This window comes from Balaenoptera borealis (assembly GCF_965194805.1).
Source record: "Balaenoptera borealis genome assembly, chromosome: 4".
NCBI classification, from domain to species: domain Eukaryota; kingdom Metazoa; phylum Chordata; class Mammalia; order Artiodactyla; family Balaenopteridae; genus Balaenoptera; species Balaenoptera borealis.
The window spans coordinates 46,712,546-46,740,430 of NC_138861.1; the positions used below are offsets into that span (position 1 = coordinate 46,712,546).

Below are 27,885 nucleotides of genomic sequence, written 5' to 3' on the forward strand. Positions count from 1 at the left end.
AATCTAGCCCTTTTTAAATGATAAAAAACATATCTTTTCAGTCACATAGATTAATGGCAGTTAAGAAAAATGTTTACTTAAAGATGGAAATGTAAATTTTCCTAATTATTATTAAAAATGAAATGTATTCACATTGCTATAAAATGTCTTATGCTAAATTTACTCTTTTATGGCCTAAAAAATGAGACAAATAACAAAAAGTAAAGGTCTCTTTTATTTTACAAAATTATTTTACAGTTTTGTATTGTATCTCAACATATTTATCAAGATAAAAGGATAACATTTTCCATGTTCATTATTAGAAGTGGCAAGTCCATTCCTGTATTAGTTATGTTATTTACTAATTTCATATCAGTGTTACTTATAAAATATCCTGGATTTTAAAGTACCAAATACTTTCTGAAAAGATAATTTTTAGTTTATCATGTAGTTAAACACAATTTAATACAGTCCCATTTCAAGTCAATTAAATTCAACCAATAAATATTGGAGGCCTTTACTCTGAAGTTTTTGTAGGTGCAGAAAAAACCCAATAATGAATAATATCTACATCCTGCTTTTAAGAATCACAAAACTTTGCACAGAAAAAAAGTCACTATAAGAATAAATGCAATCAGCATGACAAGTAATTTTGTGACACACAGAGACGTGCACTCAATATAATTTTTAAAGCCCCCAGTCCATGAACATGAGACATCTTTTCATTTATGTCTTCTTCAAATTATTTAATCAATGTATTGTACAGGTTTTTATATACTGGTCTTCCATCTCCCTGCTTAAATTTATTCTTTAGTATTTTATTCCTTTTGATGCTATTGTAAATAGGATTCTTTTCTTAATTTCTCTTTCTGATAGCTCATTATTGGTGTATAGAAATGCAACTTTAAAAAAAATTTGAGTTGGTATCCTGCAAATTTACTGAAATTGTTTATTAGTTGTAAGAGCTTTTGATGGACTCTTTAGAGTTCTCTGTACATATCATGTTATCTGCAAATAAAGACAATTTACTTCTTTTCCATTTAGATGCTTTATATTTCTTTTTCTTCTCTTATTGTTCTCAATAGGACACCCCATACTCTGTTGAAAAAAAGTGACAAGTGTAGTCATCCTTGTCCTGTTCCTGATCTTAGAGTAAAAGCTTTCAGAATTTCATTGTTAGTGTGATATTAGCTGTGGGCTTGCCATAGATGGTCTGTATTATGTTGAGGTACATCCCCCTTACACTTACTTTGTTGCGAGTTTCCATCATAAATGGATGTTGAATTTTATCAAATGACTTTTCTGCATCTATTGAGGTGATCATATGATTTTCATCCTTCAGTTTTGTAAGTTGGTGTATCACATTGATTGAATTGCAGATGTTGAACTATCTTTGTATCTCTGAAATAAATCCCATTTGAACAAGGTGTATGTTCCTTTTAAAGCATAGTTTAATTTTGTTTACTAATACTTTGCTGAGAATTTCTGCACCTAAATTCATTGGGATTATTGACCTTTTTTTTTCTTTTCTTGTAGTGTTCTTGTATGGCTTTGGTATCAGGCTAATGCTGGCCTTGTAAAATGAGTTTGAAAATGTTCTTTTCTTATCTATTTTTGGAAAAGTTTGAGAAGAATTGGTATAAATTCTTTTTAAAATGTTTGGTAGAATTCACTCATGAAGCCATCTGGTCCTGATATTGGTTCAAATTCCTTACTAGTAATTGGTCTGCTCATTTTTTTCATTTTTTCATGATTCAGTCTTCATGATTCAGTAGGTTATATGTTCTAAAAATGTATCCACTTCTTCTAGGTTGTCCAGTTTATTTTATTATATAATTACTTATAGAAGTCTCTTATAATCCTTTGTGTGTGTGTAGCATTTGTTGTAATAACTGCTCTTACACTTAAAATTTTATTATTTGAGTCCTCTCTTTTTTTCTTGGCAAGTCCAGCTAAAATTTTGTCAATTTTATTTTTTTTTCAGAGAAACAGCCCTTAGTTTCATTGATCTTTTCCAATGTCTTTTTAGTCTCTATTTCATTTATTTCCATTCTAATCATTCTTATTTTCTTCATTATGCTAACTTTTGGCTTATTTTGTTTTTTGTTTTTTAGTTCCTTAAGGTTTAAGTTAGATTGTTAGATTGTTTATTTGATATCTCTTTCTTCTTAATGTGTAAGAAAAAATTTCTTATAGTTTTCTGCATACAGGTCTCTTGCCTCCTTAGGAAGGTATATTCTTAGGTATTTTATTCTTTTTGTTGCAATGGTAAAGTGGAGTGTTTCCTTAATTTCTCTTTCATATTTTTTGTTGTTAGTGTATAAGAATGCAAGATATTTCTGTGCATTAATTTTGTATCTTTCTACTTTACCAAATTCATTGATTAGCTCTAAGAGTTTGCTGGTAGCATCTTTAGGATTCTCTATGTATAGTATCATGTCATCTGCAAACAATGACAGTTTTACTTCTTTTCCAATTTGGATTCCTTTTTCTTCTCTGATTGCTGTGGCTAAAAGATCCAAAACTATGTTGAATAATAGTGGTGAGAGTGGGCAACTTTGTCTTGTTCCTGATCTTAGAGGAAATGGTTTCAGTTTTTCACCATTGAGAATGATGTTGAGTGTGGATTTGTCATATATGGCCTTTATTATGTTGAGGTAGGTGCCCACTTTCTGGAGAGTTTTTATCATAAATCAGTGCTGAATTTTGTCAAAAGCTTTTTCTGCATCTATTGAGCTTATCATATGGTTTTTATCCTTCAGTTTGTTAATATGGTGTATCACATTGTTTGATTTGTGTATATTGAAGAATCCTTGCATTCCTGGGATAAACCCCACTTGATCATGGTGTATGATCCTTTTAATGTGCTGTTGGATTCTGTTTGCTAGTATTTTGTTGAGGATTTTTTTTTTCACACACACACACTGTATTTTATTTTTACAAGAGATAAATAGACTGACACCAAGCATTGTACATGGATGACCACAACAAAAGCAACAATGATTGCAATTACCAAACATGAAACACACTCATACTATGTCATAATATTGACATTCAGTCCAGTAATCCTCCACTGTAACGGCTCCTTTACTTTGCAGTGAAAATTGATTTGTATATTCTTTGCCTCTGAGTCCTTGTGGGATTTTTTTTTTAATTCAGACAGAAAGTCACAAAAATTATACTCATCCACATCAGTTCACTCAGTCCCATGTAATTAATTTTTTTTTCATCTTGATCTTTTGTTAGCACTTTTATGAGTTCATCAGTTTTTCATTAGAGTTCTGAAAATGCTTATTCATTCAGTTCAGCAGTACAGTCAGTTACCAGAAACCTGTACTTGTCAGAGTCTTTTCCATGAATTTCTTGAAGATGAAACCCTTTTATAGGAATATATTTGCAAAAGCATCAGAGTACACCCAGAACTGTCTGTAAATGACAAAAGACTTAAAAATGACCACAGTTAAAGATTTGATGAAAGTTCATAATAATGCAGTTGACAAGAAAATTAGTTATTTCTGAGATATACATTTTAAAGTAATAACTAGGATTATGACTCATAACATTATACCAGAACATATAAGATTTTTAGAAATTTCATGTAATGTCTGAAACATTTATATTAACATATTTCCATACAAATAACCCAATGAAAGTTTAGTATTAGTTGTTTTGTTTGTTTGTTTTTTTATACTGCAGGTTCTTATTAGGCATCAATTTTATACACATCAGTGTATACATGTCAATCCCAATCGCCCAATTCAGCACACCACCATCTCCACCCCACCGCAGTTTTCCCCCCTTGGTGTCCATATGTCCGTTCTCTACTTCTGTGTCTCAACTTCTGCCCTGCAAACTGGCTCATCTGTACCATTTTTCTAGGTTCCACATACATGCATTAATATACGATATTTTTTTTTCTCTTTCTGACTTACTTCACTCTGTATGACAGTCTCTAGATCCATCCACGTCTCAACAAATGACTCAATTTCATTCCTTTTTATGGCTGAGTAATATTCCATTGTATATATGTACCACAACTTCTTTATCCATTCATCTGTTGATGGGCATTTAGGATGCTTCCATGACCTGGCTATTGTAAATAGTGCTGCAATGAACATTCGGGTGCATGTGTCTTTCTGAATTATGGTTTTCTCTGGGTATATGCCCAGTAGTGGGATTGCTGGGTCATATGGCAATTCTATTTTTAGTTTTTTAAGGAACCTCCATATTGTTCTCCATAGTGGCTGTATCAATTTACATTCCCACCAACAGTGCAAGAGGGTTCCCTTTTCTCCACACCCTCTCCAGCATTTGTTGTTTGTAGATTTTCTGATGATGCCCATTCTAACTGGTGTGAGGTGATACCTCATTGTAGTTTTGATTTGTATTTCTCTAATAATTAGTGATGTTGAACATCTTTTCATGTGCTTCATGGCCGTCTGTATGTCTTCTTTGGAGAAATGTCTATTTAGGTCTTCTGCCCATTTTTGGATTGGGGTGTTTGTTTCTTTAATATTGAACTGAATGAGCTGTTTATATATTTTGGAGATTAATCCTTTGTCTGTTGATTCATTTGCAAATATTTTCTCCCATTCTGAGGGTTATCTTTTCGTCTTGTTTATGGTTTCCTTTGCTGTGCAAAAGCTTTGAAGTTTCATTAGGTCCCATTTGTTTATTTTTGTTTTTATTTCCATTACTCTAGGAGGTGGATCAAAAAAGATCTTGCTGTGATTTATGTCAAAGAGTGTTCTTCCTATGTTTTCCTCTAAGAGTTTTATAGTGTCCAGTCTTACATTTAGGTCTCTAATCCATTTTGAGGTTATTTTTGTGTATGGTGTTAGGGAGTGTTCTAATTTCATTCTTTTACATGTAGCTGTCCAGTTTTCCCAGCACCACTTATTGAAGAGACTGTCTTTTCTCCATTGTATATCTTTGCCTCCTTTGTCATAGATTAGTCGACCATAGATGTGTGGGTTTATCTCTGGGCTTTCTATCTTGTTCCATTGATCTATGTTTCTGTTTTTGTGCCAGTCCCATATTGTCTTGATTACTGTAGCTTTGTAGTATAGTCTGAAGTCAGGGAGTCTGATTCCTCCAGCTCCGTTTTTTCCCCTCAAGACTGCTTTGGCTATTCGGGGTCTTTTGTGTCTCCATACAAATTTTAGGATGATTTGTTCTAGCTCCGTAAAAAATGCCATTGGTAATTTGATAGGGATTGCATTGAATCTGTAGATTGCTTTGGGTAGTAGAGTCATTTTCACAATGTTGATTCTTCCAATCCAAGAACATGGTATATCTCTCCATCTGTTGGTATCATCTTTAATTTCTTTCATCAGTGCCTTATAGTTTCCTGCATACAGGTCTTGTGTCACCCTAGGTAGGTATATTCTTAGGTATTTTACTCTTTTTTTTGCAATGGTAAATGGGAGTGTTTCCATAATTTCTCTTTCAGATTTTTCATCATTAGTGTATAGGAATGCAAGAGATTTCTGTGCATTAATTTACCATATTCATTAATTAACTCTAGCAGTTTTCTAGTGGCAGTTGTAGGATTCTCTATGCATAGTATCATGTCATCTGCAAACAGTGACAGTTTTACTTCTTCTTTTCCAATTTGTATTCCTTTGATTTCTTTTTCTTCTCTGATTGTCGTGGCTAGGACTTCCAGAACTATGTTGAATAATAGTGGTGAGTGTGGACATCCTTGTCTCGTTCCTGATCTTAGAGGAAATGCTTTCAGTTTTTCACCATTGAGAATGATGTTTGCTGTGGGTTTGTCATATATGGCCTTTATTATGTTGAGGTAGGTTCCCGCTATGCCCACTTTCTGGAGAGTTTTTATCATAAATGGGTGTTGAATTTTGTCAAAAGCTTTTTCTGCATCAATTGAGATGATCATATGGTTTTTGTTCTTCAATTTGTTAATATGGTGTATTACATTGATTGATTTGCGTATATTGAAGAATCCTTGCATCCCTGGGATAAATCCCACTTGATCGTGGTGTATGATCCTTTTAATGTGTTGTTGGATTCTGTTTGCTAGTATTTTGTTGAGGATTTTTGCATCTATATTCATCAGTGATATTGGTCTGTAATTTTCTTTTTTTGTAGTGTCTTTGTCTGGTTTTGGTATCAGGGTGATGGTGGCCTCATAGAATGAGTTTGGGAGTGTTCCTTCCTCTGCAATTTTTTGGAAGAGTTTGAGAAGGATGTGTGTTAGCTCTTCTCTAAATGTTTGATAGAATTCACCTGTGAAGCCATCTGGTCCTGGACTTTTGTTTGTTGGAAGATTTTTAATCACAGTTTCAATTTCATTACTTGTGATTGGTCTGTTCATATTTTGATTCTTCCTGGTTCAGTCTTGGAAGGTTATACCTTTCTAAGAATTTGTCCATTTCTTCCAGGTTGTCCATTTTATTGGCATAAAGTTGCTTGTAGTAGTCTCTTAGGATGCTTTGTATTTCTGCAGTGTCTGTTGTAACTTCTCCTTTTTCATTTCTGATTTTATTGATTTGAGTCCTTTCCCTCTTCTTCTTGATGAGTCTGGCTAATGGCTTATCAATTTTGTTTATATTCTCAAAGAACCAGCGTTTAGTTTTATTGATCTTTGTTATTGTTTACTTTGTTTATGTTTCATCTATTTCCACTCTGATCTTTATGATTTCTTTCCTTCTACTAACTTTGGGTTTTGTTTGTTCTTCTTTCTCTAGTTTCTTTAGGTGTAAGGTTAGATTGTTTACTTGGATTTTTCTTGTTTCTTGAGGTAGGCTTGTATAGCTATAAACTTCCCTCTTAGAACTGCTTTTGCTGCATCCCATAGGTTTTGGGTCATCGTGTTTTCATTGTCATTTGTCTCTAGGTATTTTTTTATTTCCTCTTTGATTTCTTCAGTGATCTCTTGGTTATTTAGTAACGTATTGTTTAGCCTCCATGTGTTTGTCTTTTTTACGTTTTTTTCCCTGTAATTCATTTCTAATCTCATAGCGTTGTGGTCAGAAAAGATGCTTGATATGATTTCAATTTTCCTAAATTTACTGAGGCTTGATTTGTGACCCAAGATGTGATGTATCCTGGAGAATGTTCCGTGTGCACTTGAGAAGAACGTGTAATCTGCTGCTTTTGGATGGAATGTCATATAAATATCAATTAAATCTATCTGGTCTATTGTGTCATTTAAACTTCTGTTTCCTTATTTATTTTCATTTTGGATGATCTGTCCATTGGTGTGAGTGAGGTGTTAAAGTTCCCCACTATTATTGTGTTACTGTCAATTTCCTCTTTTATAGCTGTTAGCAGTTGCCTTATGTATTGAGGTGCTCCTATGTTGGGTGCATATATATATTTATAATTGTTATATCTTCTTCTTGGATTGATCCCTTGATCATTATGTAGTGTCCTTCCTTGTCTGTTGTAACATTCTTTATTTTAAAGTCTATTTTATCTGATATGAGTATAGCTACTCCAGCTTTCTTTTGATTTCCATTTGCATGGAATATCTTTTTCCATTTCCTCACTTTCAGTCTGTATGTGTCCCTAGGTCTAAAGTGGGTCTCTTGTAGACAGCATATATATGGGTCTTGTTTTTGTATCCATTCAGCAAGCCTGTGTCTTTTGGTTGGAGCATTTAATCCATTCACGTTTAAGGTAATTATCGATATGTATGTTCCTATGACCATTTTCTTAATTGTTTTGGGTTTGTTTTTGTAGGTCCTTTTCTTCTCTTGTGTTTCCCACTTAGAGAAGTTCCTTTAGCATTTGTTGTAGAGCTGGTTTGGTGGTGCTGAATTCTCTTAGCTTTTGCTTGTCTGTAAAGCTTTTGATTTCTCCATCAAATCTAAATGAGATCCTTGCCGGGTAGAGTAATCTTGGTTGTAGGTTCTTCCCTTTCATCACTTTAAGTATATCATGCCACTCCCTTCTGGCCTGTAGAGTTTCTGCTGAGGAATTAGCTGTTAACCTTTTGGGAGTTCCCTTGTATGTTATTTGTTGTTTTTCCCTTGCTGCTTTCAATAATTTTTCTTTGTCTTTAATTTTTGCCACTTTGATTACTATGTGTCTTGGCATGTTTCTCCTTGGGTTTAGCCTGTATGGGACTCTCTGCACTTCCTGGACTTGGGTGGCTATTTCCTTTCCCATGTTAGGGAAGTTTTCGACTATAATCTCTTCAAATATTTTCTCTGGTCCTTTCTCTCTCTCTTCTCCTTCTGGGACCCCTATAATGTGAATGTTGTCACGTTTAATGTTGTCCCAGAGGTCTCTTAGGCTGTCTTCATTTCTTTTCATTCTTTTTTCTTTAGTCTGTTCCACAGCAGTGAATTCCACCATTCTTCTTCCAGGTCACTTATCCGTTCTTCTGCCTCAGTTATTCTGCTATTGATTCCTTCTAGTGTAGTTTTCATTTCAGTTATTGTATTGGTCATCTCTGTTTGTTTGTTCTTTAATTCTTCTAGGTCTTTGTTAATCATTTCTTGCATCTTCTCAATCTTTGCCTCCATTCTTATTCCGAGGTCCTGGATCATCTTCACTATCATTATTCTGAATTCTTTTTCTGGAAAGTTGCCTATCTCCACTTCATTTAGTTGTTTTTCTGGGTTTTTTTCTTGTTCCTTCATCTGGTATATAGCCCTCTGCCTTTTCATCTTGTCTATCTTTCTGTAACTGTGGTTTTTGGTCCACAGGCTGCAGGATTGTAGTTTTTCTTGCTTCTGCTGTCTGCCCTCTGGTGGTCGAGGCTATCTAAGAGGCTTGATGGGAGGCTCTGGTGGTGGGTAGAGCTGACTGTTGCTGTGGCGGTCAGAGCTCCTTAAAACTTTAATCCACTTGACTGTTGATGGGTGGGGCTGGGTTCCCTCCCTGTTGGTTGTTTTGCCTGAGGCAACCCAACACTGGAGCCTACCTGGGCTCTTTGGTGGGGTTAATGGCAGACTCTGGGAGGGCTCACGCCAAGGAGCACTTCCCAGAACCTCCGCTGCGAGTGTCCTTGTCCCCATGGTGAAACAGAGCCACGCCCTGCCACTGCAGGAGACTCCCCAACACCAGCAGGTAGGTCTGGTTCAGTCTCCCCCAGGGTCACTGCTTCCCCTGGGTCCCGATGCGCAGACTACTTTGTGTGTGCCCTCCAAGAGTGGGGTCTCTATTTCCCCCAGTCCTGTTGAAGTCCTGCAATCAATTCCCACTAGGCTTCAAAGTCTGATTCTCTATGAATTCCTCATCCCATTGCCGGACCCCCAGGTTGGGAAGCCTGACGTGGGGCTCAGAACCTTCACTCCAGTTGGTGGACTTCTGTGGTATAAGTGTTCGCCAGTCTGTGAGTCACCCACCCAGCAGTTATGGGATTTGATTTTACTCTGATTGCACCCCTCCTACTGTCTCACTGTGGCTTCTCCTCTGTCCTTGGACGTGGGGTATCCTCCTTGGTGAAGTCCAGTGTCTTCCTGTCGATGATTGTCCAGCAGCCAGTTGTGATTCTGGTGCTCTTGCAAGAGGGAGTGAGAGCACGTCCTTTTACTCTGCCATCTTGGTTAATCCTCCTCCTTGTTGAGGATTTTTGCATCTATATTCATCAGTGATATTGGTCTGTAGTTTTCTTTCTTTGTGACACCTTTGTCTGGTTTTGGTATCAGGGTGATGGTGGCCTCATGGAATGAGTTTGGGAGTGTTCCTCCCTCTGCTATATTTTGGAAGATTTTGAGCAGGATATGTGTTAGCTCTGCTCTAAATGTCTGGTAGAATTCACCTGTGAAGCCATCTCATCCTTGGGCTTTTGTACAACCTTTCAAGATGGAACCAGGAAGAAATAGAAAATATGAACAGACCAATCACAAGCTCTGAAATTTTCTGTTGTTATTTGATGATTTTCTATAGAGGTATGCCTTGATTCTTTTCTTTTTACCTTTTGTATATTTACTATAGGCTTTTGCTTTGTGGTTAGCATGACGTTTCCATAAAGTATCTTACATTTAAAATTGTATTTAAGCTAATTATAATTTTCTTCAGATGCATGTTATCCCTTATATGTGGAAACTAAAAAGTCTTATTCTTAGAAACAGAGAGTAGATAGAGGTTGTCAGGGGCTGGGGGTAGGCAAATAGGGACAGATTGGTAGAAGGGTATAAACTTTCAATTATGACATTAATAAGGTCTGAGGAACCAATGTATAACATTATGACTATAGTTTATATCACTGTAGTATATTACTGAAATTTTCTAACGGAGAGATATTCTCACCAAAAAAGTAAATATGTGAGGTGATGAATATGGGGGTATTTCTTTCATAATTTATACATATATCAAAACACCACATTGTACATTGTATATCTTACAATTTTCTTTGTCAATTATACTTAAATAAAGCTGAAAAAATGTCACATTAATTTTCCCATTTGTTCTTATGGAGTATATTTGTTTGGAGGAAGCTTCTCCATCATAACTCAGAATAAAAGTCAATACAATTTAATCAAGCTATATAAAATTATTTGCTTAATGGGAAAGTCAGTGGCTTTTCTGTTTTTAAGCAAAACTTAGTTTCAAGTATATTAGTATTCAAAAATACAATATAATAAGCAAAACAGGTGTCTGAATTATGATTACTTTGTGTGTGTGTGTGTTTGTGTGTGTACACATTTAGTTTTATTGTAACAAAACAACGTGTACACTTTTAACCTTTAAAACTGAGCATTATCTTTCTTTTCCAGTGAAACAAATAAATAAATACATAAAAATAAACAGAAACAAAATTAAAATAGAGAATGTCAATTTCAAATATGATCCTATCGATTCTGCTGATTCTCGCATTGAGTGGCAGGGTTCAATCATCTTTAGGAGAGAATTTTATTTTAAAAGTGTTATCTTCAAGGATGTCAAATTACAATTTAAAATGTAATGTATATATCAACACTTTTTCAGATATATTTTATTATAGACATCATATGATCTTGTAAAATTGTAAATTCACAATCCCCATCTGCAAAATTGGAATAACATACTTATTGACTTATTGTGCTCTCTATATTAATGCTCTGAATTAATAAACTACATAAATGTACATCAGTTATGATATTTTATTTAAGAATCCATTGAAAACTTGTTTTTAATATTTTTACTAAATATTTTTATTGAAGTATAATTGACTTACAATATTATATTAGTTTTAGGTGTACAACATAGTGATTTAATATTTTATACATTACAAAATGAAGACCAGGATAAGTCTAGTTATCATCTGTCACCATGCAAGTTTGTTACAATATTGTTGACTATATTCCCATGCTGAACATTACATCTCCATGGCTTATTTATTTTATAACTGGAAACTTGTACCTCTTAATCTCCCTCACCTATTTCACTCATCCCTATACCCACCTCCCCTCTGGCAACCACCAGATTATTCTCTGTATCTATGGGTCAGTTTATGTTTTGTTTTGTTTATTTTATTTGTTTTTTAGATTCCACATATAAGTAAAATTATATGACATTTGTTATTCTCTGTCTGACTACCTTTTTACTTGCCCTCTAGGTTCATCATGTTTTTGCAAATAGCAAGGTTTCATTCATTTTTATGACTGAATAATATTCCATTATATATATATGCATCACACTTTCTTAACCCATTCATGTGTTGATGAACATTTAGGTTGCTTCCATATCTTGCTATTATAATTAATGCTGCAATGAACATAGGGGTGCATATATCATTTTGAGTTAGTGTTTTTGTTTTATTTGGATAAATACTTAAAAGTGGGATTGCTGAATTGTATGGTAGTTTTATTTTTAATTTTTTGAGGAACCGCCATACTGTTTTCCAGAGTGGCTGGACCAATTTACCCTCACACCCACAGTGCACAGTTCCCCTTTTCTCCACATCCATGCCAACATTTGTTATTTATTGACTTAATGGTAATAGACTATCTGACAGGTGTGAAGGTGTGATATCTCATTATGGTTTTGATTTGCATTTCCCTGATGATGAGTGATATTGAGCATCTTTTCATGTGCCTTTTGGCCATCTGTATGCCTTCTTTGGAAAAATGTCTATTCAGGCCCTCTGTCCGTTTTTTAATTTGGGTTGATTTATTTTTTGATGTTGGGTTGTATGAGTTCTTTGTATATTTGTGGTAATAACCCCTTATCAGATATATTGCTTTCAAATATCTTCTCTTATTCAGTAGGTGGTCTTTTCGTTTTGTTGATAGTTTCTGTCATTGTGCAAAAGCTTTTTGGTTTGATGTGGTCTTATTTGTTTATTTTGCTTTTCTTTCCCTTGCCTGAGGAGACATATCAAAAAAAATATTGCTAAGACTGATGTCAAAGAGAATACTACCTATGATTTCTCTTAACAGTTTTATGGTTTCAGGTCTTACATGTAAGTCTTTAATCCATTTTAAGTTTATTTAGTATATGGAGTGAGAAAATTTTCTAGTCTCATTCTTTTACATGTAGCTGTTCAGTTTTCCCAGCACCACTTATTGAAGAATCTGTCTATTCCCCATTGTATATTTCTGCCTCCTTTGCCATAGATAATTTGACCATATAAGTTTGGGTTTATTTCAGGGCATCTATTCCACTGATCAATGTGACTGTTTCTGTGCTAACCCCGTACGATTTTGAATACTATAGTCTTGAGTATGGTTTGAAATCAGGGTGTGTGATACCTCCAGCTTTGTTCTCCTTTCTCAAGGTTCCATTGTCTATATGGAGTCTTGTGTTTCCATACAAATTTTAGATTTCTTTGTCCTAGTTCTGTGAAAAAAGTCTTTGGCATTGTCTTAGGGATTGCATTGAATCTATAGATTGTCTTGGGGCGTATGGTCATTTTAACAGTATTAATTATTTCAATTAATAAGCACAGTATATTCTTCAATTTGTGTCATCTTCAATTTTTTTCTCAGTGTCTCATAATTTTCTAAGTACAGGTCTTTTATCTTCTTGGTTAGAGTCATTCCTAAGTATTTTATTCTTTTTGATGCAAGTGTAAGTGACATTGTTCTCTTAATTCCTCTTTTTGATAATTTGTTGTCAGTGTATACAGATTTCTATATATTAACTTTGTATCCTGCAACTTTACTGAATTCATGAGTTCTAAAACGTTTTTGGTAGCCTCTTCAGGATTTTCTGTATGTAGTATTATGTCATTTCTAAACAGTGACAGTTTAACTTCTTTCCCTATTTAGATTCCTTTTATTTCTTTTTGTCTCATTGTTGTGGCTAGGACTTCCAATACTATCTTGAATAAAAGTGGTGAGAGTGGGCATCCTTGTCTTGTCCCTGATCTTCGAGAAAATTCTTTCCATTTTTCATCACTGTATGAATTCAGCTTGCTTTTGTCATATATTGCTCTTATTATGTTGAGGTATGTTCTCTCTATGTCCACTTTCTGGAAAATTTTTATCATACATGGATGTTGAGTTTTATCAAAAGCTTTTCCTACATCTATTGAGATGATCATATGGTTTTTTGAAAACATATTTATTTATTTACTTATTTGGTTGCGCTGGGTCTTAGTTGCGGCATGCAGGATCTTCGTTGCAGCATGTGGGATCTTTAGTTGAGGATGTGGGATCTTTTTGTTGTGGCATGCAGGCTCTTAGTTGCAGCATGTGGGATTTAGTTCCCTGACCAGGGATCGAACCCAGGCCCTCTGCATTGGGAGTGCAGAGTCTTAATCACTGGACCACCAAGGAAGTCCTGATCATATGGTTTTTATTCTTCATTTTGTTAATGTGGTGTATCACATTGATTGATTTGTGGATATTGAATCATTCTTGCATTCCTGGTAGAAATCCCACTTAATCATGGTGTTTAATATATTGTTCAACTTGGATGTTGATATTTGTTAAGGATTTTTGCATCTATATTCTTCACTGATATTGGCTTATAATTTTTTTGTGTGTGTGATGTTTTTGTCTGGTTTTGGTATCAGGCTGATGTTGGCCTTGTAGAATTAGTTCAGAAGTATTCCTTCCTCTCCAATACTCTGGACTAGTTTGAGAAGGTTAGGTGTTACCTCTTCTTTAAATGTTTGGTAGACTTCACCTGTAAAACTCTCTAGTCCTGGACTTCTGCTTATTGGGTGGGAGATTTTTAATTACTGGTTCAATTTCATTACTGGTAGCTGGTCTGTTCATATTTTCTATTTCTTCCTGATTCAGTATTGGGAATCAGTATGATTCTCCTAGTTTGTCTGTTTTGTTGGCATATAATTGTATTAATCTCTTATGATAATTTGTATGTTTGTGGTGTTGGTTGTAACTTATCATCTTTCATTTCTGATTTTATTTATTTGGTCCCTCTCTCTTTCTTCCTTGATGAGTATGGCTAAAGGTTTTTAAATTTTTAAAAACTTTTCAGAGAACCAGCTCTTACTTTCATTGATATTTTCCAGTTTTTTTGGTCTCCATTTCATTTATTTCTTCTGTGATCTTTATGATTTATTTCCTTCTACTAACTTTAGATTTTGCTTGTTGTTTTTCTAGTTCCTTTAGGTGTAAGGTTAGCTTGTGTTTATTTGAGATATTTCTTGTTTCCAGAAGTAAGCTTGTATTGCTATAAACTTCCCTTTCATAACTGCTTGTGTTGCATCCAATAGATTTGGTTTGCAATGTTGTCATTTTAATTTATTTCTAGGTATTTTTTATTTCTTTTATTTCTTCATTGACCCATTTGTTGTTAGTAGCATATTGTTTAGCCTCCACATGTTTCCTTTTTTTTTTTCAGTTTTTCTCTAGTAGTTTATTTCTAGTCTCATATTTTTGTGTTTGGAAAAGATGCTTGATAAGATTTCAATCTTCTTCAAATTACTGAGATTTTTGGGGGGGCCTAGCATGTGATCTATCTTGGAGAATATTCCATGTGCAGTTTAAAAGAATGTGTATTCTGCTGCTTTTAGTAAGAATGTTCTGTGTATGTTTGTTAATTCCATCTGATCTAATGTGTCATTTAAGGTCAGTGTTACCTTATTTTTTGTCTGAATTATCTGTCCATTGATGTAAGTGACGTCTTGAAGTCCCCTGCTATTATCGTGTTGCTGTCAATTTCTGTCTTTATGTTTGTTAATATTTGCTTTATGTGTTTAGGTGCTCCTATGTTGGGTGTATATAAATATACAATTGTTATGTCTTCTGGTTGAATTGATCCCTGATTTTTAGGAACTGTCTTTCTTTGTCTCCTATTATAGTCTTTGTTTTAAAGTCTATTTTGTCTAATATAAATATTGCCACCCCAGCTTCCTTTCATTTCCGTTTGCATGGAATACCTATTTCCATCTCCTCACTTTCAGTCTATGTGTGTTTTTAGATCTGAAGTGAGTCTCTTATAGGCAGCATATATATGGATCTTTTAAAAAATCCATTCAGCCACTCTATGTCTTTTGACTGGAGCATTTAGTCCATTTACATTTAAAGTAATTAATTATAGGTATGTACTTGTTGCCATCTTGCTAATTGTTTTCAGGCTGTTTTTCTAATTTTTATTTGTTCCTTTCTTCTTCTTTTGCTCTCTTCCCTTGTGATTTGAGGACAATTTTTATTTAGTATTATGTTTGGATTCTCTTCACTTTTTTGCATGTGTATCTATTATAATTTGGATGTGGTTACCATGAGGTCATATATAAGCCCATATATATGATTATTTTAATATGATAATCTGTGTGTGATCTGGGGGTAGGGTGGGGCTTGTTGGTGAGCAGGGCTGGGTCCTTGGCCCTAATAAGCTAGAAGGAGGATTCCAATATTGTGCTTGCCAGTGCCAATGTTTTTCCGTTGGAATGAGCTCACAGTAATATCTGCTGCTAGTGTCTATATCATGAGCAAGCGTTCCATTTGCCTCCTACCCCTCTGGGAAGCTCTCCAAGATCAGGAAATGGGTCTGAAATTAAAGGCTTCTTTCAAACTACTGCCTCTGCACTGGGTCTTATAGCATGTGAGATTTTTGTGTGTGCCCCTTAAGAGTGGAGCTCTGTTTCCTATGGCCCTCTGGCTCTCCTGAACACAAGCCCCATTGATTTTCAAAAACAGATAATCTGGGGGATCATCTTCCTGGCACATGACCCGCAGGTGGGGTGGCCTGATGTGGGGTTTGGACTCCTTGCTCTTTGAGGACAACATCTACAGTTGTGATATTCTGTACATTTGTGGTTTGCTGACTGGTGGGTTGTGGGTCTGACTATGTCTTGTCTCTACCCCTCCAACTCTTCTCATTGTGGTTTCTTCCTTATGTCTTTGTGGAAAATCTTTTCTTTTCTACTAGTTTTCAGGTTGTTCTCACAGAGAGTTGCTCTGTGAGTAGTTGTAATTTTGATGTGTCCATGGGAGGAGGTGAAGTCAGGATTCTCCATCTAGGCCACCTCCCTAGGTAGTGCTTTTTATAAAATTACATTGTTTAGTTTCGTTTGTTAAATAACTACATAAATAAATATCAGAATTTTGATATGTTATCCCACTCCTATTGCTCATCATGAGAATAAATAATTTCATTTATAAGCTGAAAATATGTGATTGATGCAAAAATAAGTTATTTTATACAAAAGTTGAAATTTTAGAAAGCACAAATGTAAGTAAGAAGACAGTGGAAAATCAAGGATAAGGAAAGGATGCTTATGTTAATACTTGTCTCAAAATCCAAACCATGCTGTTTGGAAGAGTGCCCCCAAAATGGTAGTAAAATGCACATGCATTTTTTTTTTTTTGGCTGCACCACAGTGTCATGTGGGATCTTAGTTCCCTGATGAGGGATTGAACCTGTGCCCCCTGAAGTGGAAGCATGGAATCCTAACCACTGAACTGCCAGGGAATTCTGCACATGCATGTTTTATATTGCAATTATGCCTTTTTGTGATTTGCTTTTAATTAATATTAATATTTATCTCTCCCACTAAAATTTAACTTTCAAGAAAGAAAAGATTGTGATTGTTTTTCTTTTTAAAGTCTCATTAAATTCTTAACATCTAACATAGTGCTTAGCATATTATAGGCATTAAGCAAATATTTGTTGAATAAATGAATGTCTATGTCTTTTGGCTCAAAAATGACAAAAATTAATATGAAAGACTCTATTTCCATGAAATTCAAACACAACTAATAGTTGTACAATGGTGTAAAAATGACTTTAACAAATTTATTACATCCCTGTGGAAAATTTTTCTGCAATTTAATTTTTAATTATACCCCTCTATGGAATGTCCATTAAATATTGTTTTAGGATAGATTTACATACTTAAGCCTTATTATCTATAATCCTTTCACTTTATTTGTCCTTTCTGGGTGTTCTTCTGTTTAAATAATTTTAAGGGCATTCCTTGAAATGGACCTCTCCCTGCCACTTCAACCACCTCTGCTCTGGCAGCAAATGCAAGAGAAGACCCAGTTGTCAGGGCCTTCTATCTACATGTCTTACACTACATGTTGGTGCTTAGGTCTTCTCTTTTTATAGGCTTTAACCCAAGTAATATTTTACCTACAAGTCTTCTAAAGTTAGAAGTTGAGATTTATTGCACTGAATTTGTATTCAAAATATTGGACGAGAGGGAGATTATATATATGAGACATGCTCAGGGCCCTATACACTGTTTGGAATCACCTTGTGTCGACCTCTGCACCAGGTAAGTGTCATGGTATTGACTAGAATTACATGGTAAGCCTGAATTCAGTTTGAGTACACTGGTGGGGAGTGAAATGTAGGTAGGTTGAAAGCTGGACAATTTAAAAAGTACATGTCAAAAGAAAGTTTGGAGACTAATAATAATATTTCACATTGTGTAAGAGCCAGGCTTTCCATCATTTCCTAAGCTAATGACAAAATTTCTCAATTTTATAACAATAGCACTAAAAGACTAAAAGTTAAATGTTCATTGGTAACCATTTATTATGCACTGATGTAAAAATGCATCCATAGACCATCTTTTCTTTCTTTTTGATAAGCTCATATTACATATTTTTTCTAGTAAAACAGAAGGCATCACTGCAGCTCAAGTTATAGATCTTTATATGGTAATTATTTTTTCTGTTTTCTTTCTCCCATGCAGGATTTAATAAGTGGTATTAAGGTTTTCTTTATCTAAAATATTCTTGCTAAATAAAATTATTGTTAAATAAAATTTCCAAACATTTTGTTAATTGCTTTAAGAAAAGTTATTTTTAATGTCACACATGGTTATAGTTTTCTAAATCTAAACAAATATGTAATTTAATGTTTCTTTTAAAAAAAAATTTAGCCTTGTAAAGAGTAATTAGATGCTTTTAGAGATTTTCTATATGTGAGAATAAAATTTCATTATTTGAGGCTTACTATCAAAAATATAGTAATAGAAACCAAACAAAGGAGACTAAGATGTTTAAAAACAAAATTGAACAGAATTTGAATCTGATAACTGTGGTATACTAAAATTAATAGCAAAAATTCAGCCAATACAGGCAGGGGACATTTGGAGACTTTGGAAATAGAATTGCTGTTTCTCATATATTTCTTTAAAAATGTTGTTTTGTGCAGTTGTCACGGTTTCCTAAATAAACTAGATTAATATTCAAAATTGAATTTGAAAATAATTTAATAAAATCATATAAAGTGGGAGCAGTTTTTTTCTATGTATAGTTAGTGAGGATTGTATAGGAGTTAGAACTTTGGCAAATAGAGAGTAGAGGTTGAAAATAAATTTACAAAACTAATAAAATGCCTAGAACAGTAATTAGCAATTATTAACACAATAACAACGAAGCTGTTTGTGTTTGAATTTAACAACATACTTAAGCCAAAGTCGAATTAATATAAAAATAATATTCAGTGAGCTGATATCTGACATAAGGTACAATAAAAAATTAATGTTCCCATTGAAGACCTAAGTTATGACAACATCTCTGTGGTGTGCCTTCTAAATACTTTATTTCTCAGTTGTGTCAAAGGCAGCTCATTGTGGCCTAATAAGATGTCAGTCAGAATATCCACAATATTTCTTAAAGTAGAACACTGCATTTCTCCTACCACACCAGATAAAATAATTTAATATATTTATTTTAACAAAGGCCCATAGTTACTAACTCCAAACTATATAGTAGTTTTTTTTGTTTTTCACATTTCTAGTACTACCTGTGGTTCTTAAAGATATCTACAGTTGATATTTGAATTGTCATGCTATTACTGAAAGGAACAATGCTTATCCTGAAAGTTTTACTGTAATTCACCTCTAAAATTGACTTTATGTGGAGAAGTTTCATCATAAAATATATCTACTATTTATATAGGTCAAGATTGATTCTACTACATTTTGTAGAACAAACACAGATTTTTATATCAGACAACCTGGGTTTTAACATCTAACTTTACACTGTGACCCTGGGAATATTATATGCCTTCTTTGAGCCTCAGTTCCTAAACCACAAAATGAGAACATCACCACAGTTCTCAAAGGGTGGCATAAAGGTTAAAAAGAGCTAGTGTATGTGCCTAGTACTGGGCTGGGCACAGTGTAGTATATTAGGTGTTAAGGTTTTTTTTCTCCTTTAATTCCCATTCCCAATATTTTGGCTAACTGGAGATTAGTGAAAAAAAATATAGAAGAGTTACTGGAATAAATCAGCTCCACTAAAAAGCTCATTATATTGCAGGCGTTAGTTATACATTTCCAAAGTAACATTCAGTAAGATCAAAAGATTGGTTTTAAAAATGTATTTACATAATAAAGTTCATATGCAAGAAAAGATTTCCAAGGCAACAATGACAAAAAAAAAAAAAAAAAGCTAAATCTGTGTGTATAGCTTAATTTTGTAAAATGAAGGAAAATTCTCAATTTTATTAAATGTTGAATGTTCATGGACAGGTAACAGAACAAAAGCTGCTTCATATAGCAATCTATATCAACATCAAAAAATATGAAAATAGAGTTTCTCTGAAGGAAGGAGCTTTTTTAAAATGGGGTTGATAATAATTAGAAGTTCCCATTATTTGTCCATGAAACGCCCTATGAAAGGTGCTACTTTAAATAGGGTTTTAGTAGAACTTGGCACGTAAATTTAAACTTTTCAACCACCCACTACTATTCACCTCCTTGTAACTCCACTCATTCAGACAACCTCACATATACATACATTAATATTTTTTTAAAAACCTGCCTTTAAAGCGAAAATTCATTTTCTACAATAAAAGCAGGTCACCATATTTATACCCAATGCTCTCAGTCACAGAAATGGATTTTCCTCATAGAATTGCTAATTAACATACACTATTATGTTCAACTTCTCAAAAGTTGTATATCTTAGGAGGATCTGCTCGATCATATGAAAGAATTCTAAGGCAATATAAGCAGTTGTTCCACAGGACAAGTGTTGCCCTTGCAATGATATACTCTTGATACATTAAGTCTTTAGTGTTCAAGTGCTACCATCCAGACAGAGACGTTCATAGTCTACAGGTGGTTGGCTCAAAGGTCAAAAACTTTGTTTAAAAAAATGTTTATGGAATAGCACCATGGAAAGTCTTTCAGAAACAAATCCTGTTTTTTTCAACATTGCATTTTAAAAAACTGATTTCTAGGAAGAGAAAGAAAGAGATCTTTCAATTCTAACAAGGCCTACTTCCACTTCATTTCATTTCATTTTTTAAAAATAATACATTAACCATGACAACATCAACATTAACAACTACAACAGATCAACAACAAAAGAAAGACAATAGCAGCAGTGGAACTTGAGTATGAACCATCCAGGCAGTCACTTAGAAGAATCCTGTTCACACCTGTTGGGAGTTGTCTCATCAAGTTCATAAGACATCACAAGGCTTCTTGAATTTGGTGTGAAAAGACAGCACTTTCGCTGAAAGAACTGAGTTTACCAATCAACTGGGCATTTTCCAGCACTTAAATAAATGATATCTAGAGTTAACTGCAATGATAGACAGTATTGAAATTTCAAACTTGTCAGAATGTCACAAAAAGGAAGTGGTCTCGAGATCATTTATGTTTCAAAGAGGTAAATTTAGCCTGCAAGTGAAAATAATGAAGCTGAAATATTCCAGTTTCCAAGCATTTGTCATACCCACATTTAAAGTATAAACCACCCTCAAGAGACTCCCACTTCACAACAAATTATATGGGTCTGGTTTACACTGTCTTCAAGATGCAAAGTCAAAGCAATTATCCTAAGATACAAGGAGAGGGTGTTCCAGTTTATGACCTGCAAGGTCATTTTACTTTTCCCATATATTGAAAAATTGTCAAAAAGGACACTCTGCAGGGTCACAGACCCTGAATGGGACTGAATTGTGAAGCAGCTATGGTGAGCTGTGAACAAAGGATTGTGAAGTCTTCTTTGAAGCATGAGACGCCCTTTCACCAACTTTATTTATATTTATACTGTCAAGAATGAAGTTCAGATATCCTGGTAATGCTGATCAGGGTTAGCTGGAAACTTCTCTTTTAGTACAGAGATAATTCTGGTCTTGCAGTTTTCTTCTTCTCAAACTCATTATATAAAACTTTGTGCTAAAATCTTCATTTAAAAAAGAAATACATCTTCTTTCCATTATGCCCATTCCTTTATGTTTTGATGGAGGTTTTGGTGTTATTTTTTGGTATGCGTGGTATCTGGATATCTGATGCTTTTGTATCTTATATGAAATCCTTTCTTGCTGATTGTGTCATCAGTGTGAAAATGAATTAAAACTGTATCACCAATTGAATAGATCTCTTCTGGTGGCTGAAGACAAAAACAAACAAAACAAATAAACAAACAACAAGAATGAGTTATTTTTTCTTCAATGTAATTCATGTTTGGGATTTTTTTGGTATATAATTTAAACCTCCCAACAACATTGAAAAGTGGATAAGAGTGACTTTATTTTACAGATGAGAAAACTTGAGTTTCAGAGAACAGATGACATGCTCAAGATCACAAGGCTGATCAGTGATATAACTGAGCTTTGAACATAATTAAGTCTATTTCCAAATTCTGGAACTTGGTGTTTTTTCCCAAAATTTTAAGTCAATTTCCTTTGATTTACAAGTAATGAAAGTGAGGTTCACAGAGGATAAAGGGACATTAAATCTATTTCAGAAGGTGCTCTGAGGCAGAGCCACTTCCAGAATCCAAATCCATTCCTTCTTGTTTTAATAATCTAAGTACCAAGAATAATTTTTGTTTCATTTCAGTAGCTATTTGGACAGGATTTCAATATTATTTAAGAAATAGTCACTGGTAGACATTTGAAAAATGGGACTAATATCTTCAGAACAAAATATGTATTCAGAAGAACATTTGATATTAATGCAGTGAATCCTGGGGGAAAAGCATTGAGAAAACCTTAAGCTTTCCTGTTTCTTATTTCTCATGTAGACACCCTCTGACCTATGTTTGGTACTCCGTCCTGTGCCCACTGCAGTGGAGCAACATTCAACAGTACTGGCTAAACCCCCACACCAATGGTAGATACTGCCACTTATCAAATATATTGTTGAGAGAGGAATGCCAATGATGTGCATATTCTTTTTGCTTTATGATTTAATTTATGAAGCTTACAAAATTGTCAAAGGTGTGTGTTTAGGCATATTGCTTTTAGATAATTAAACATTTAAATATTTATTGCACAATAAAAACATGAATTAAAAAAGTTAAGATGTGGACAGTAACAAGAAGTTATAGCTATTGAATTCATCTGTCTTGTTCAATATTATTGAGCAAATTCATTAGAGATGGAGAAGTAAGGGAAGAAGAGGCATGTTATAACTTGTCAAGCCATTTTATAAAAGCACTGCTGATTTGCATATGTTACACATATCAATCACCAATTTATAGGCATTTTTATCATGTCTATGGTATCCTGCTGGTACTGTATTTACCCCTGATCCACAGAATCGACCAAGCCCCACCGCTGTTGAATCGAGACCATCAAAAAGCTCAACATAGTCATAGCCACAGTCAGCTTCTTCTTCCACTTCAAAAATCTGGAAGGATAACTCGAGTTGAGAGCCCCGTTCTGACACTAACAGCCATTCACAGTCAACTTGTCCTGGGTAGTTGTTATCACCAAACTGAGCATGTGAGTACAGATCTCTGGGTTTTGATTCCACTTTCAGTCTGCCACCACACTCTGCCCAGGAAAGAAAAATGAAATAAGTGAGCTCAATGAGCTTTAACAATTCAAATTTCTCTTTTAATATAGTCTAACCACTCTCTAACTTCTGTATTCATTTCCACCATCAGTTATGTTCCCCATATTTGAAGATTCAGATGGCATAGTGGGTACCGCTATAGGCCCTAAAGAGACTGCTGGGTTGGAATTTCAGCTCCATACCTACTAGCTCAGTGACTTTGGATAAGTGACATCACTTCTCTGATCCATAGGGTAAAGTGGTCAAGAGTAAAGTGCAGATGATAATAATAGTACCAATCTTAGTGGGTTTTGAGGATTTAATTAACACACAAAAATCACTTAAAACAGTACCTGCTATATAGTAACTCTCAATGCATTTTTTTATTGTTATATCTCATGTTGTTTTCAGTCTTAAATAATCGTTTTCATGGAAAAAAGGTCAGTGTCTTAATTTGAGTTTAATCTTAATAATTTAAGAACCCAGAATCCAAAGGAATAAGAAATAACTTAAAGATCAACAAAATATATAAAACTCCTATATGTGCATATGTGTCATATAGAACTCTCTGCATAGAATATACAGACCAGTATTACTTTATTTAGGTAGAAATATTTATCTAACTTGGTTGGGAAAAGCATACACACATCATTAATTGTAGTTATTTTTGTAGTTCCAGAACCTTGTCAGTTATATTTTGTGTTTTTAATAAACAAAGGAATTTTAAATGCTCTTTTTACGGCTTTTTCAGAGAGATATTAATAAATATTGGCTTTACCAGTTACTACTTTTGTCATTAGAGGTAAATATACCAAAGAAATATATAAGCCTGCATAAAATTTACATTTAGTGTTATTTAGAGAATAAAAGTTTTCAAAATTTTCTCAGGAACTCTTTGTAGTCTGAGCTCCCAGATTTTACAATGACTAAAGAATAAATTGTAGAGGAAGTCTACAATGTCTCCTCCAACCAAGTACACATACAAACATATGGTTGGGGGTAGGGAGAAAAAGAAAGGGATATGAAAAGTGTCAGGAGAAAGTAGAGTTTCTTTCTGCCCTTATTTGCCAATGACTGAGAGGTTCCTGGGAAACAGTAATTTCAGTACTAAAACCAGGAAAGTCCCAAGAAAACTGGTATGAGTTGGGAGGGAACAGAAACAAAAATCCAATGTGGAAAGATTTGGACAGCTAAGCCTCTGGTTATCAAAACACAATTGTAACCCTGGTGTGGTCACCTGTGACCAGATTGTCCTTGGCAGGACCCAGTGAACGTGAATTAGGACAGCTAAAATTCTTAGATTTTTCAGATTTGTATATGATTTACCCACATTGTGGTTTGGTGATTTTAAGTAACAAAATATTTCTGAATTCCCAGGATGGAACCCCATCTAGATGTGTCTGAATACAAGTAGGCTCAGCCAAAACTATGGGCATTGTCACAGACAACTGCACATTCAGAGACCTTTGTGCAACTAACATATGAAAGAACTTCCAACTAGGGTTTCAATCATGAGAATGGCTTCCCCATCATTAACATGATGTCCCTTTGTCTTCCAGATGGTAGGTGGGGTGTCTTGCACAATCTATTGATGTAGGTGCCATAATTACAAATGTAAACATGTGAAGAAACACATGTGCTTAGAACCACTCTGGAAAGCTGCAAATCTCATCAGTCTTGGGAATCATCTCTTAAGTGTCACAGACGGGAAGCCAAGCATCCTTCCTTTCCCACCACGGTGCTTCTCTTACCCCAGTAATTCCAAGAATTATTGTCCTCTCCCTGTGACAGAACTCCACAGCTAAATGGCCTGGGTACAAATCTGAACTCTATGCTTCATCAGCTGTGGGATTTTGTCCCCCACTTCATTCCTAAAGTGGGGATCATACATAGTACTCAAATGATAGGGTCTAGATGAAGAGTGATGGGCTAATATATGTAAAATCATTGAAGGATAACTTGCACATAGGAAAAGCCAGATAAGTATACACAATCATCATTTTGTTATTATTTTCTAGTCAGAATATCTAAATGCCATCATCTATACTCCTAGGGATCCACTCAGGCATGAAAAGAAAAGCCAGAAAAATTGAAAAACAATTTAAAGCACTATTAATCTGTTTTCAGAAAGGAAGGATTATATTTTTGAAGGCCAGTAAAATATTTTGTGAAAGTATTTCTGAATTCAATATATAAATGTATAAACCAGTGTAATCTCATTTACAGATATTTAAAAAATTCGACTTATTCTCAAAGTTTGATATAATTGAGTGCTTTGTTTTGTTTACAACTGTCGACACTTGTATTACTCTTATTCCGCAATCCAGGAAGGGGCAGACTGTGGGAGAGGCACTGGCTTCTGCATGCCTACTTCAGAGAAACAAAGTAGCAAAACAAATCAGGATCCAGAGGAGACAATTCTCTGTCAACCCCAGATCAGAACAGAAATCAAGAAGGAAATGAAGTATTTAAACAAAAAGAGATTTCACAAAGCCTTTGTGAATCTGAAATGTGAGGCATCATTATTTGATTTTATTGAAAACTTCTAGAAAATGACAATACTCAAAACAAATGACTTAAACTACAATTAAGAGTGACTTAAAATGTTTCAGAAAGAGTGGCCCTCATTTTAATTTGGAAAGACTTCTGTTCATTTCCTGGTAAAGTGTTAAATCCTTGTGAGGGCCTGTAATTTGAGCAATAAATGCTTTTAGTAGGCACTATAATTTAATTAAGTTCTATCAAAATAATTTCTAAGGAGCCTAATAATATATTATTTGATTTTTAAATTAGGATGATGCTTTCTGCTGCAGAATAAAGTCCTACCTGACATGCCATATTTTAAAATATTTTCTCTCCACACTCCCCCTCTTTTTCTGTATTATAGCCTTATCCTCTGAGAGAATATATAGGTTATTATTTTTTTACTGAAAGAATTTTTTTCTTCAATAATTTATCTAAGGCTGGCATAACACATTTGTTACCTGATTAAAATAAATTTGGACTTAGAATTTGGACCTACCTTTAGAGGAAAAAGGGACTTTTTCCAATAAAGTCCATTTCCCATTGATTTGGATAGTATTACTTGTAAAAAAAAAATAGCCATAAAGCAATATTAATATTTCTCTTCACCTAATTTCAAAATTCATAGTATTAGAAGCTTTCCTTGTGGATAAAATTAAAATTGTATATAGAAATATAAATTTACTCAAGCAAATTAAAATGTATACTTCAGGGCCCCTTAATAAAAGTTACATGTATTCTAGAAAACATTAAATAATGAATAAATGCTTTATACATTTAGCAGAAATTGACAAGTGTGGTACTGGACTTGGCTGTCTTGTTGGTAAAAACTGACTGAAAATCATAAGTATAACTTATCAGACTATAGCTGTCAAAAGGCAGGAATTCCTTCTGTTTTCTCATAAGTTCCCACAAAATTCCTAACTTTTTGCTATGAATTACTAATATTTTACAGTGTCTATTCAAAGCAGGTACCAAATAAATATTTCATGAAAGACTGTGGAATAAACTTGTTAAAGAGAAAGCTTTCAAAAGAAATAAATAGTAAGCAGTACATAAGAATATTTCAGCATGTGTGGCTACTTGAAAGTAACAGTGTAAATAAAATCTACCCAGAAAATTCAAAGACAGCTGGTTAAGTGAGAGCAAAAATTTACACGTGAAATAGACAAGCAAACAAACAAACAGGTAATGCCAAAAATTTTGACGAGCACAGCTGAGCAGGAGTTAGGAGGCTAGGACTCTAATTCTAACTGTTATTTTTTGTGCTACTTCGGTTTCATTTGAATCTTAGTCTCAAAATCCTCATTTCTGAGATGACAGGACCGAATCATGTTTTGCCTACAAAATATGATTGAGGCTGCTCACGTGGGTATTTGAATGGATTTGAACTGAACAGGGAGAAAAAATGAGCCTCTTCAGTTGGATAGTTGGAACAGAAGATTTGATTAAGACAAATAAGGAAGCATTCAGTCTCTACCTATTGTTTCAATTAACAGTGATCCAGTTTTGTATTGGTTTTCTTCCTAATCCAAAATGTTTATGTTAAGAGAAAATATACCATAGTAGAAAGTACATGAGCATTGGAAACAGAATTAGGATAAAATCCAGGCTTTGATATAATTTTAGAAGTCTTTGCAAATCAATTAATCCTTCCGATTTTAAATTTCTTTATCTGAAGATAAAGATAATAATTCATACTTCATATAGCTCTTTTGAGAACTCAATGTATGTAATTTATATTAAGTATATGTATGTGCCTGAAATATCAAGTGCATGCTATATATACAATTTGATTTCAATATATGATCTCTATGAGAAGATAATTAGGTCCTACCAGTGGATTCTAAATGGTAATACAAACACTGAAATAGAGTCCAGAGCAGAGGCTGTGCAAATTAAGGAGTCATGGAGTTATATAGCTGCAAGAAAACTTGAGATTTAAGGTAAAGGTAAAGATAAAAAGAGAAACTATAAAAGTAGGTTTTTATGAAACTAAGACAGAGGAATTTATAGGTAAGTAATTTAAAAATAGTGTATCAGCTATTTCAAGAATTTTGATAACATATTTTTACACTCCATTCTTGGAACCTGTGACAGCCAGGATTTTTTATTTATTTATTTATTTATTTATTTATTTATTTATTTATTTATTTATTTATTTATTTATGGCTGTGTTGGGTCTTTGTTTCTGTGCGAAGGCTTTCTCTAGTTGTGGCAAGTGGGGGCCACTCTTCATCGCGGTGCGCGGGCCTCTCATTATCGCGGCCTCTCTTGTTGCGGAGCACAGGCTCCAGACGCGCACGCTCTGTAAT

The 27,885-nt window shown here is 34.2% G+C and overlaps 1 protein-coding gene across 1 annotated transcript in view; it reads right to left on the bottom strand.

Annotated features, from left to right (window-relative positions):
* Positions 1-14,677: 14,677 nt before the first annotated feature.
* Positions 14,678-27,885, bottom strand: part of TLL1 (tolloid like 1) — a 257,300-nt gene continuing 244,092 nt past the window's right edge. Inside the window, exons 20-21 of the mRNA XM_082391226.1 lie at positions 22,796-23,046; positions 14,678-21,656 (exon numbers count right to left, since the gene is read on the bottom strand). Coding sequence (XP_082247352.1) covers positions 21,522-21,656; positions 22,796-23,046 — 386 coding nt within the window. The 3' untranslated portion in view covers positions 14,678-21,521. The remainder of the gene's footprint in view (positions 21,657-22,795; positions 23,047-27,885) is intronic.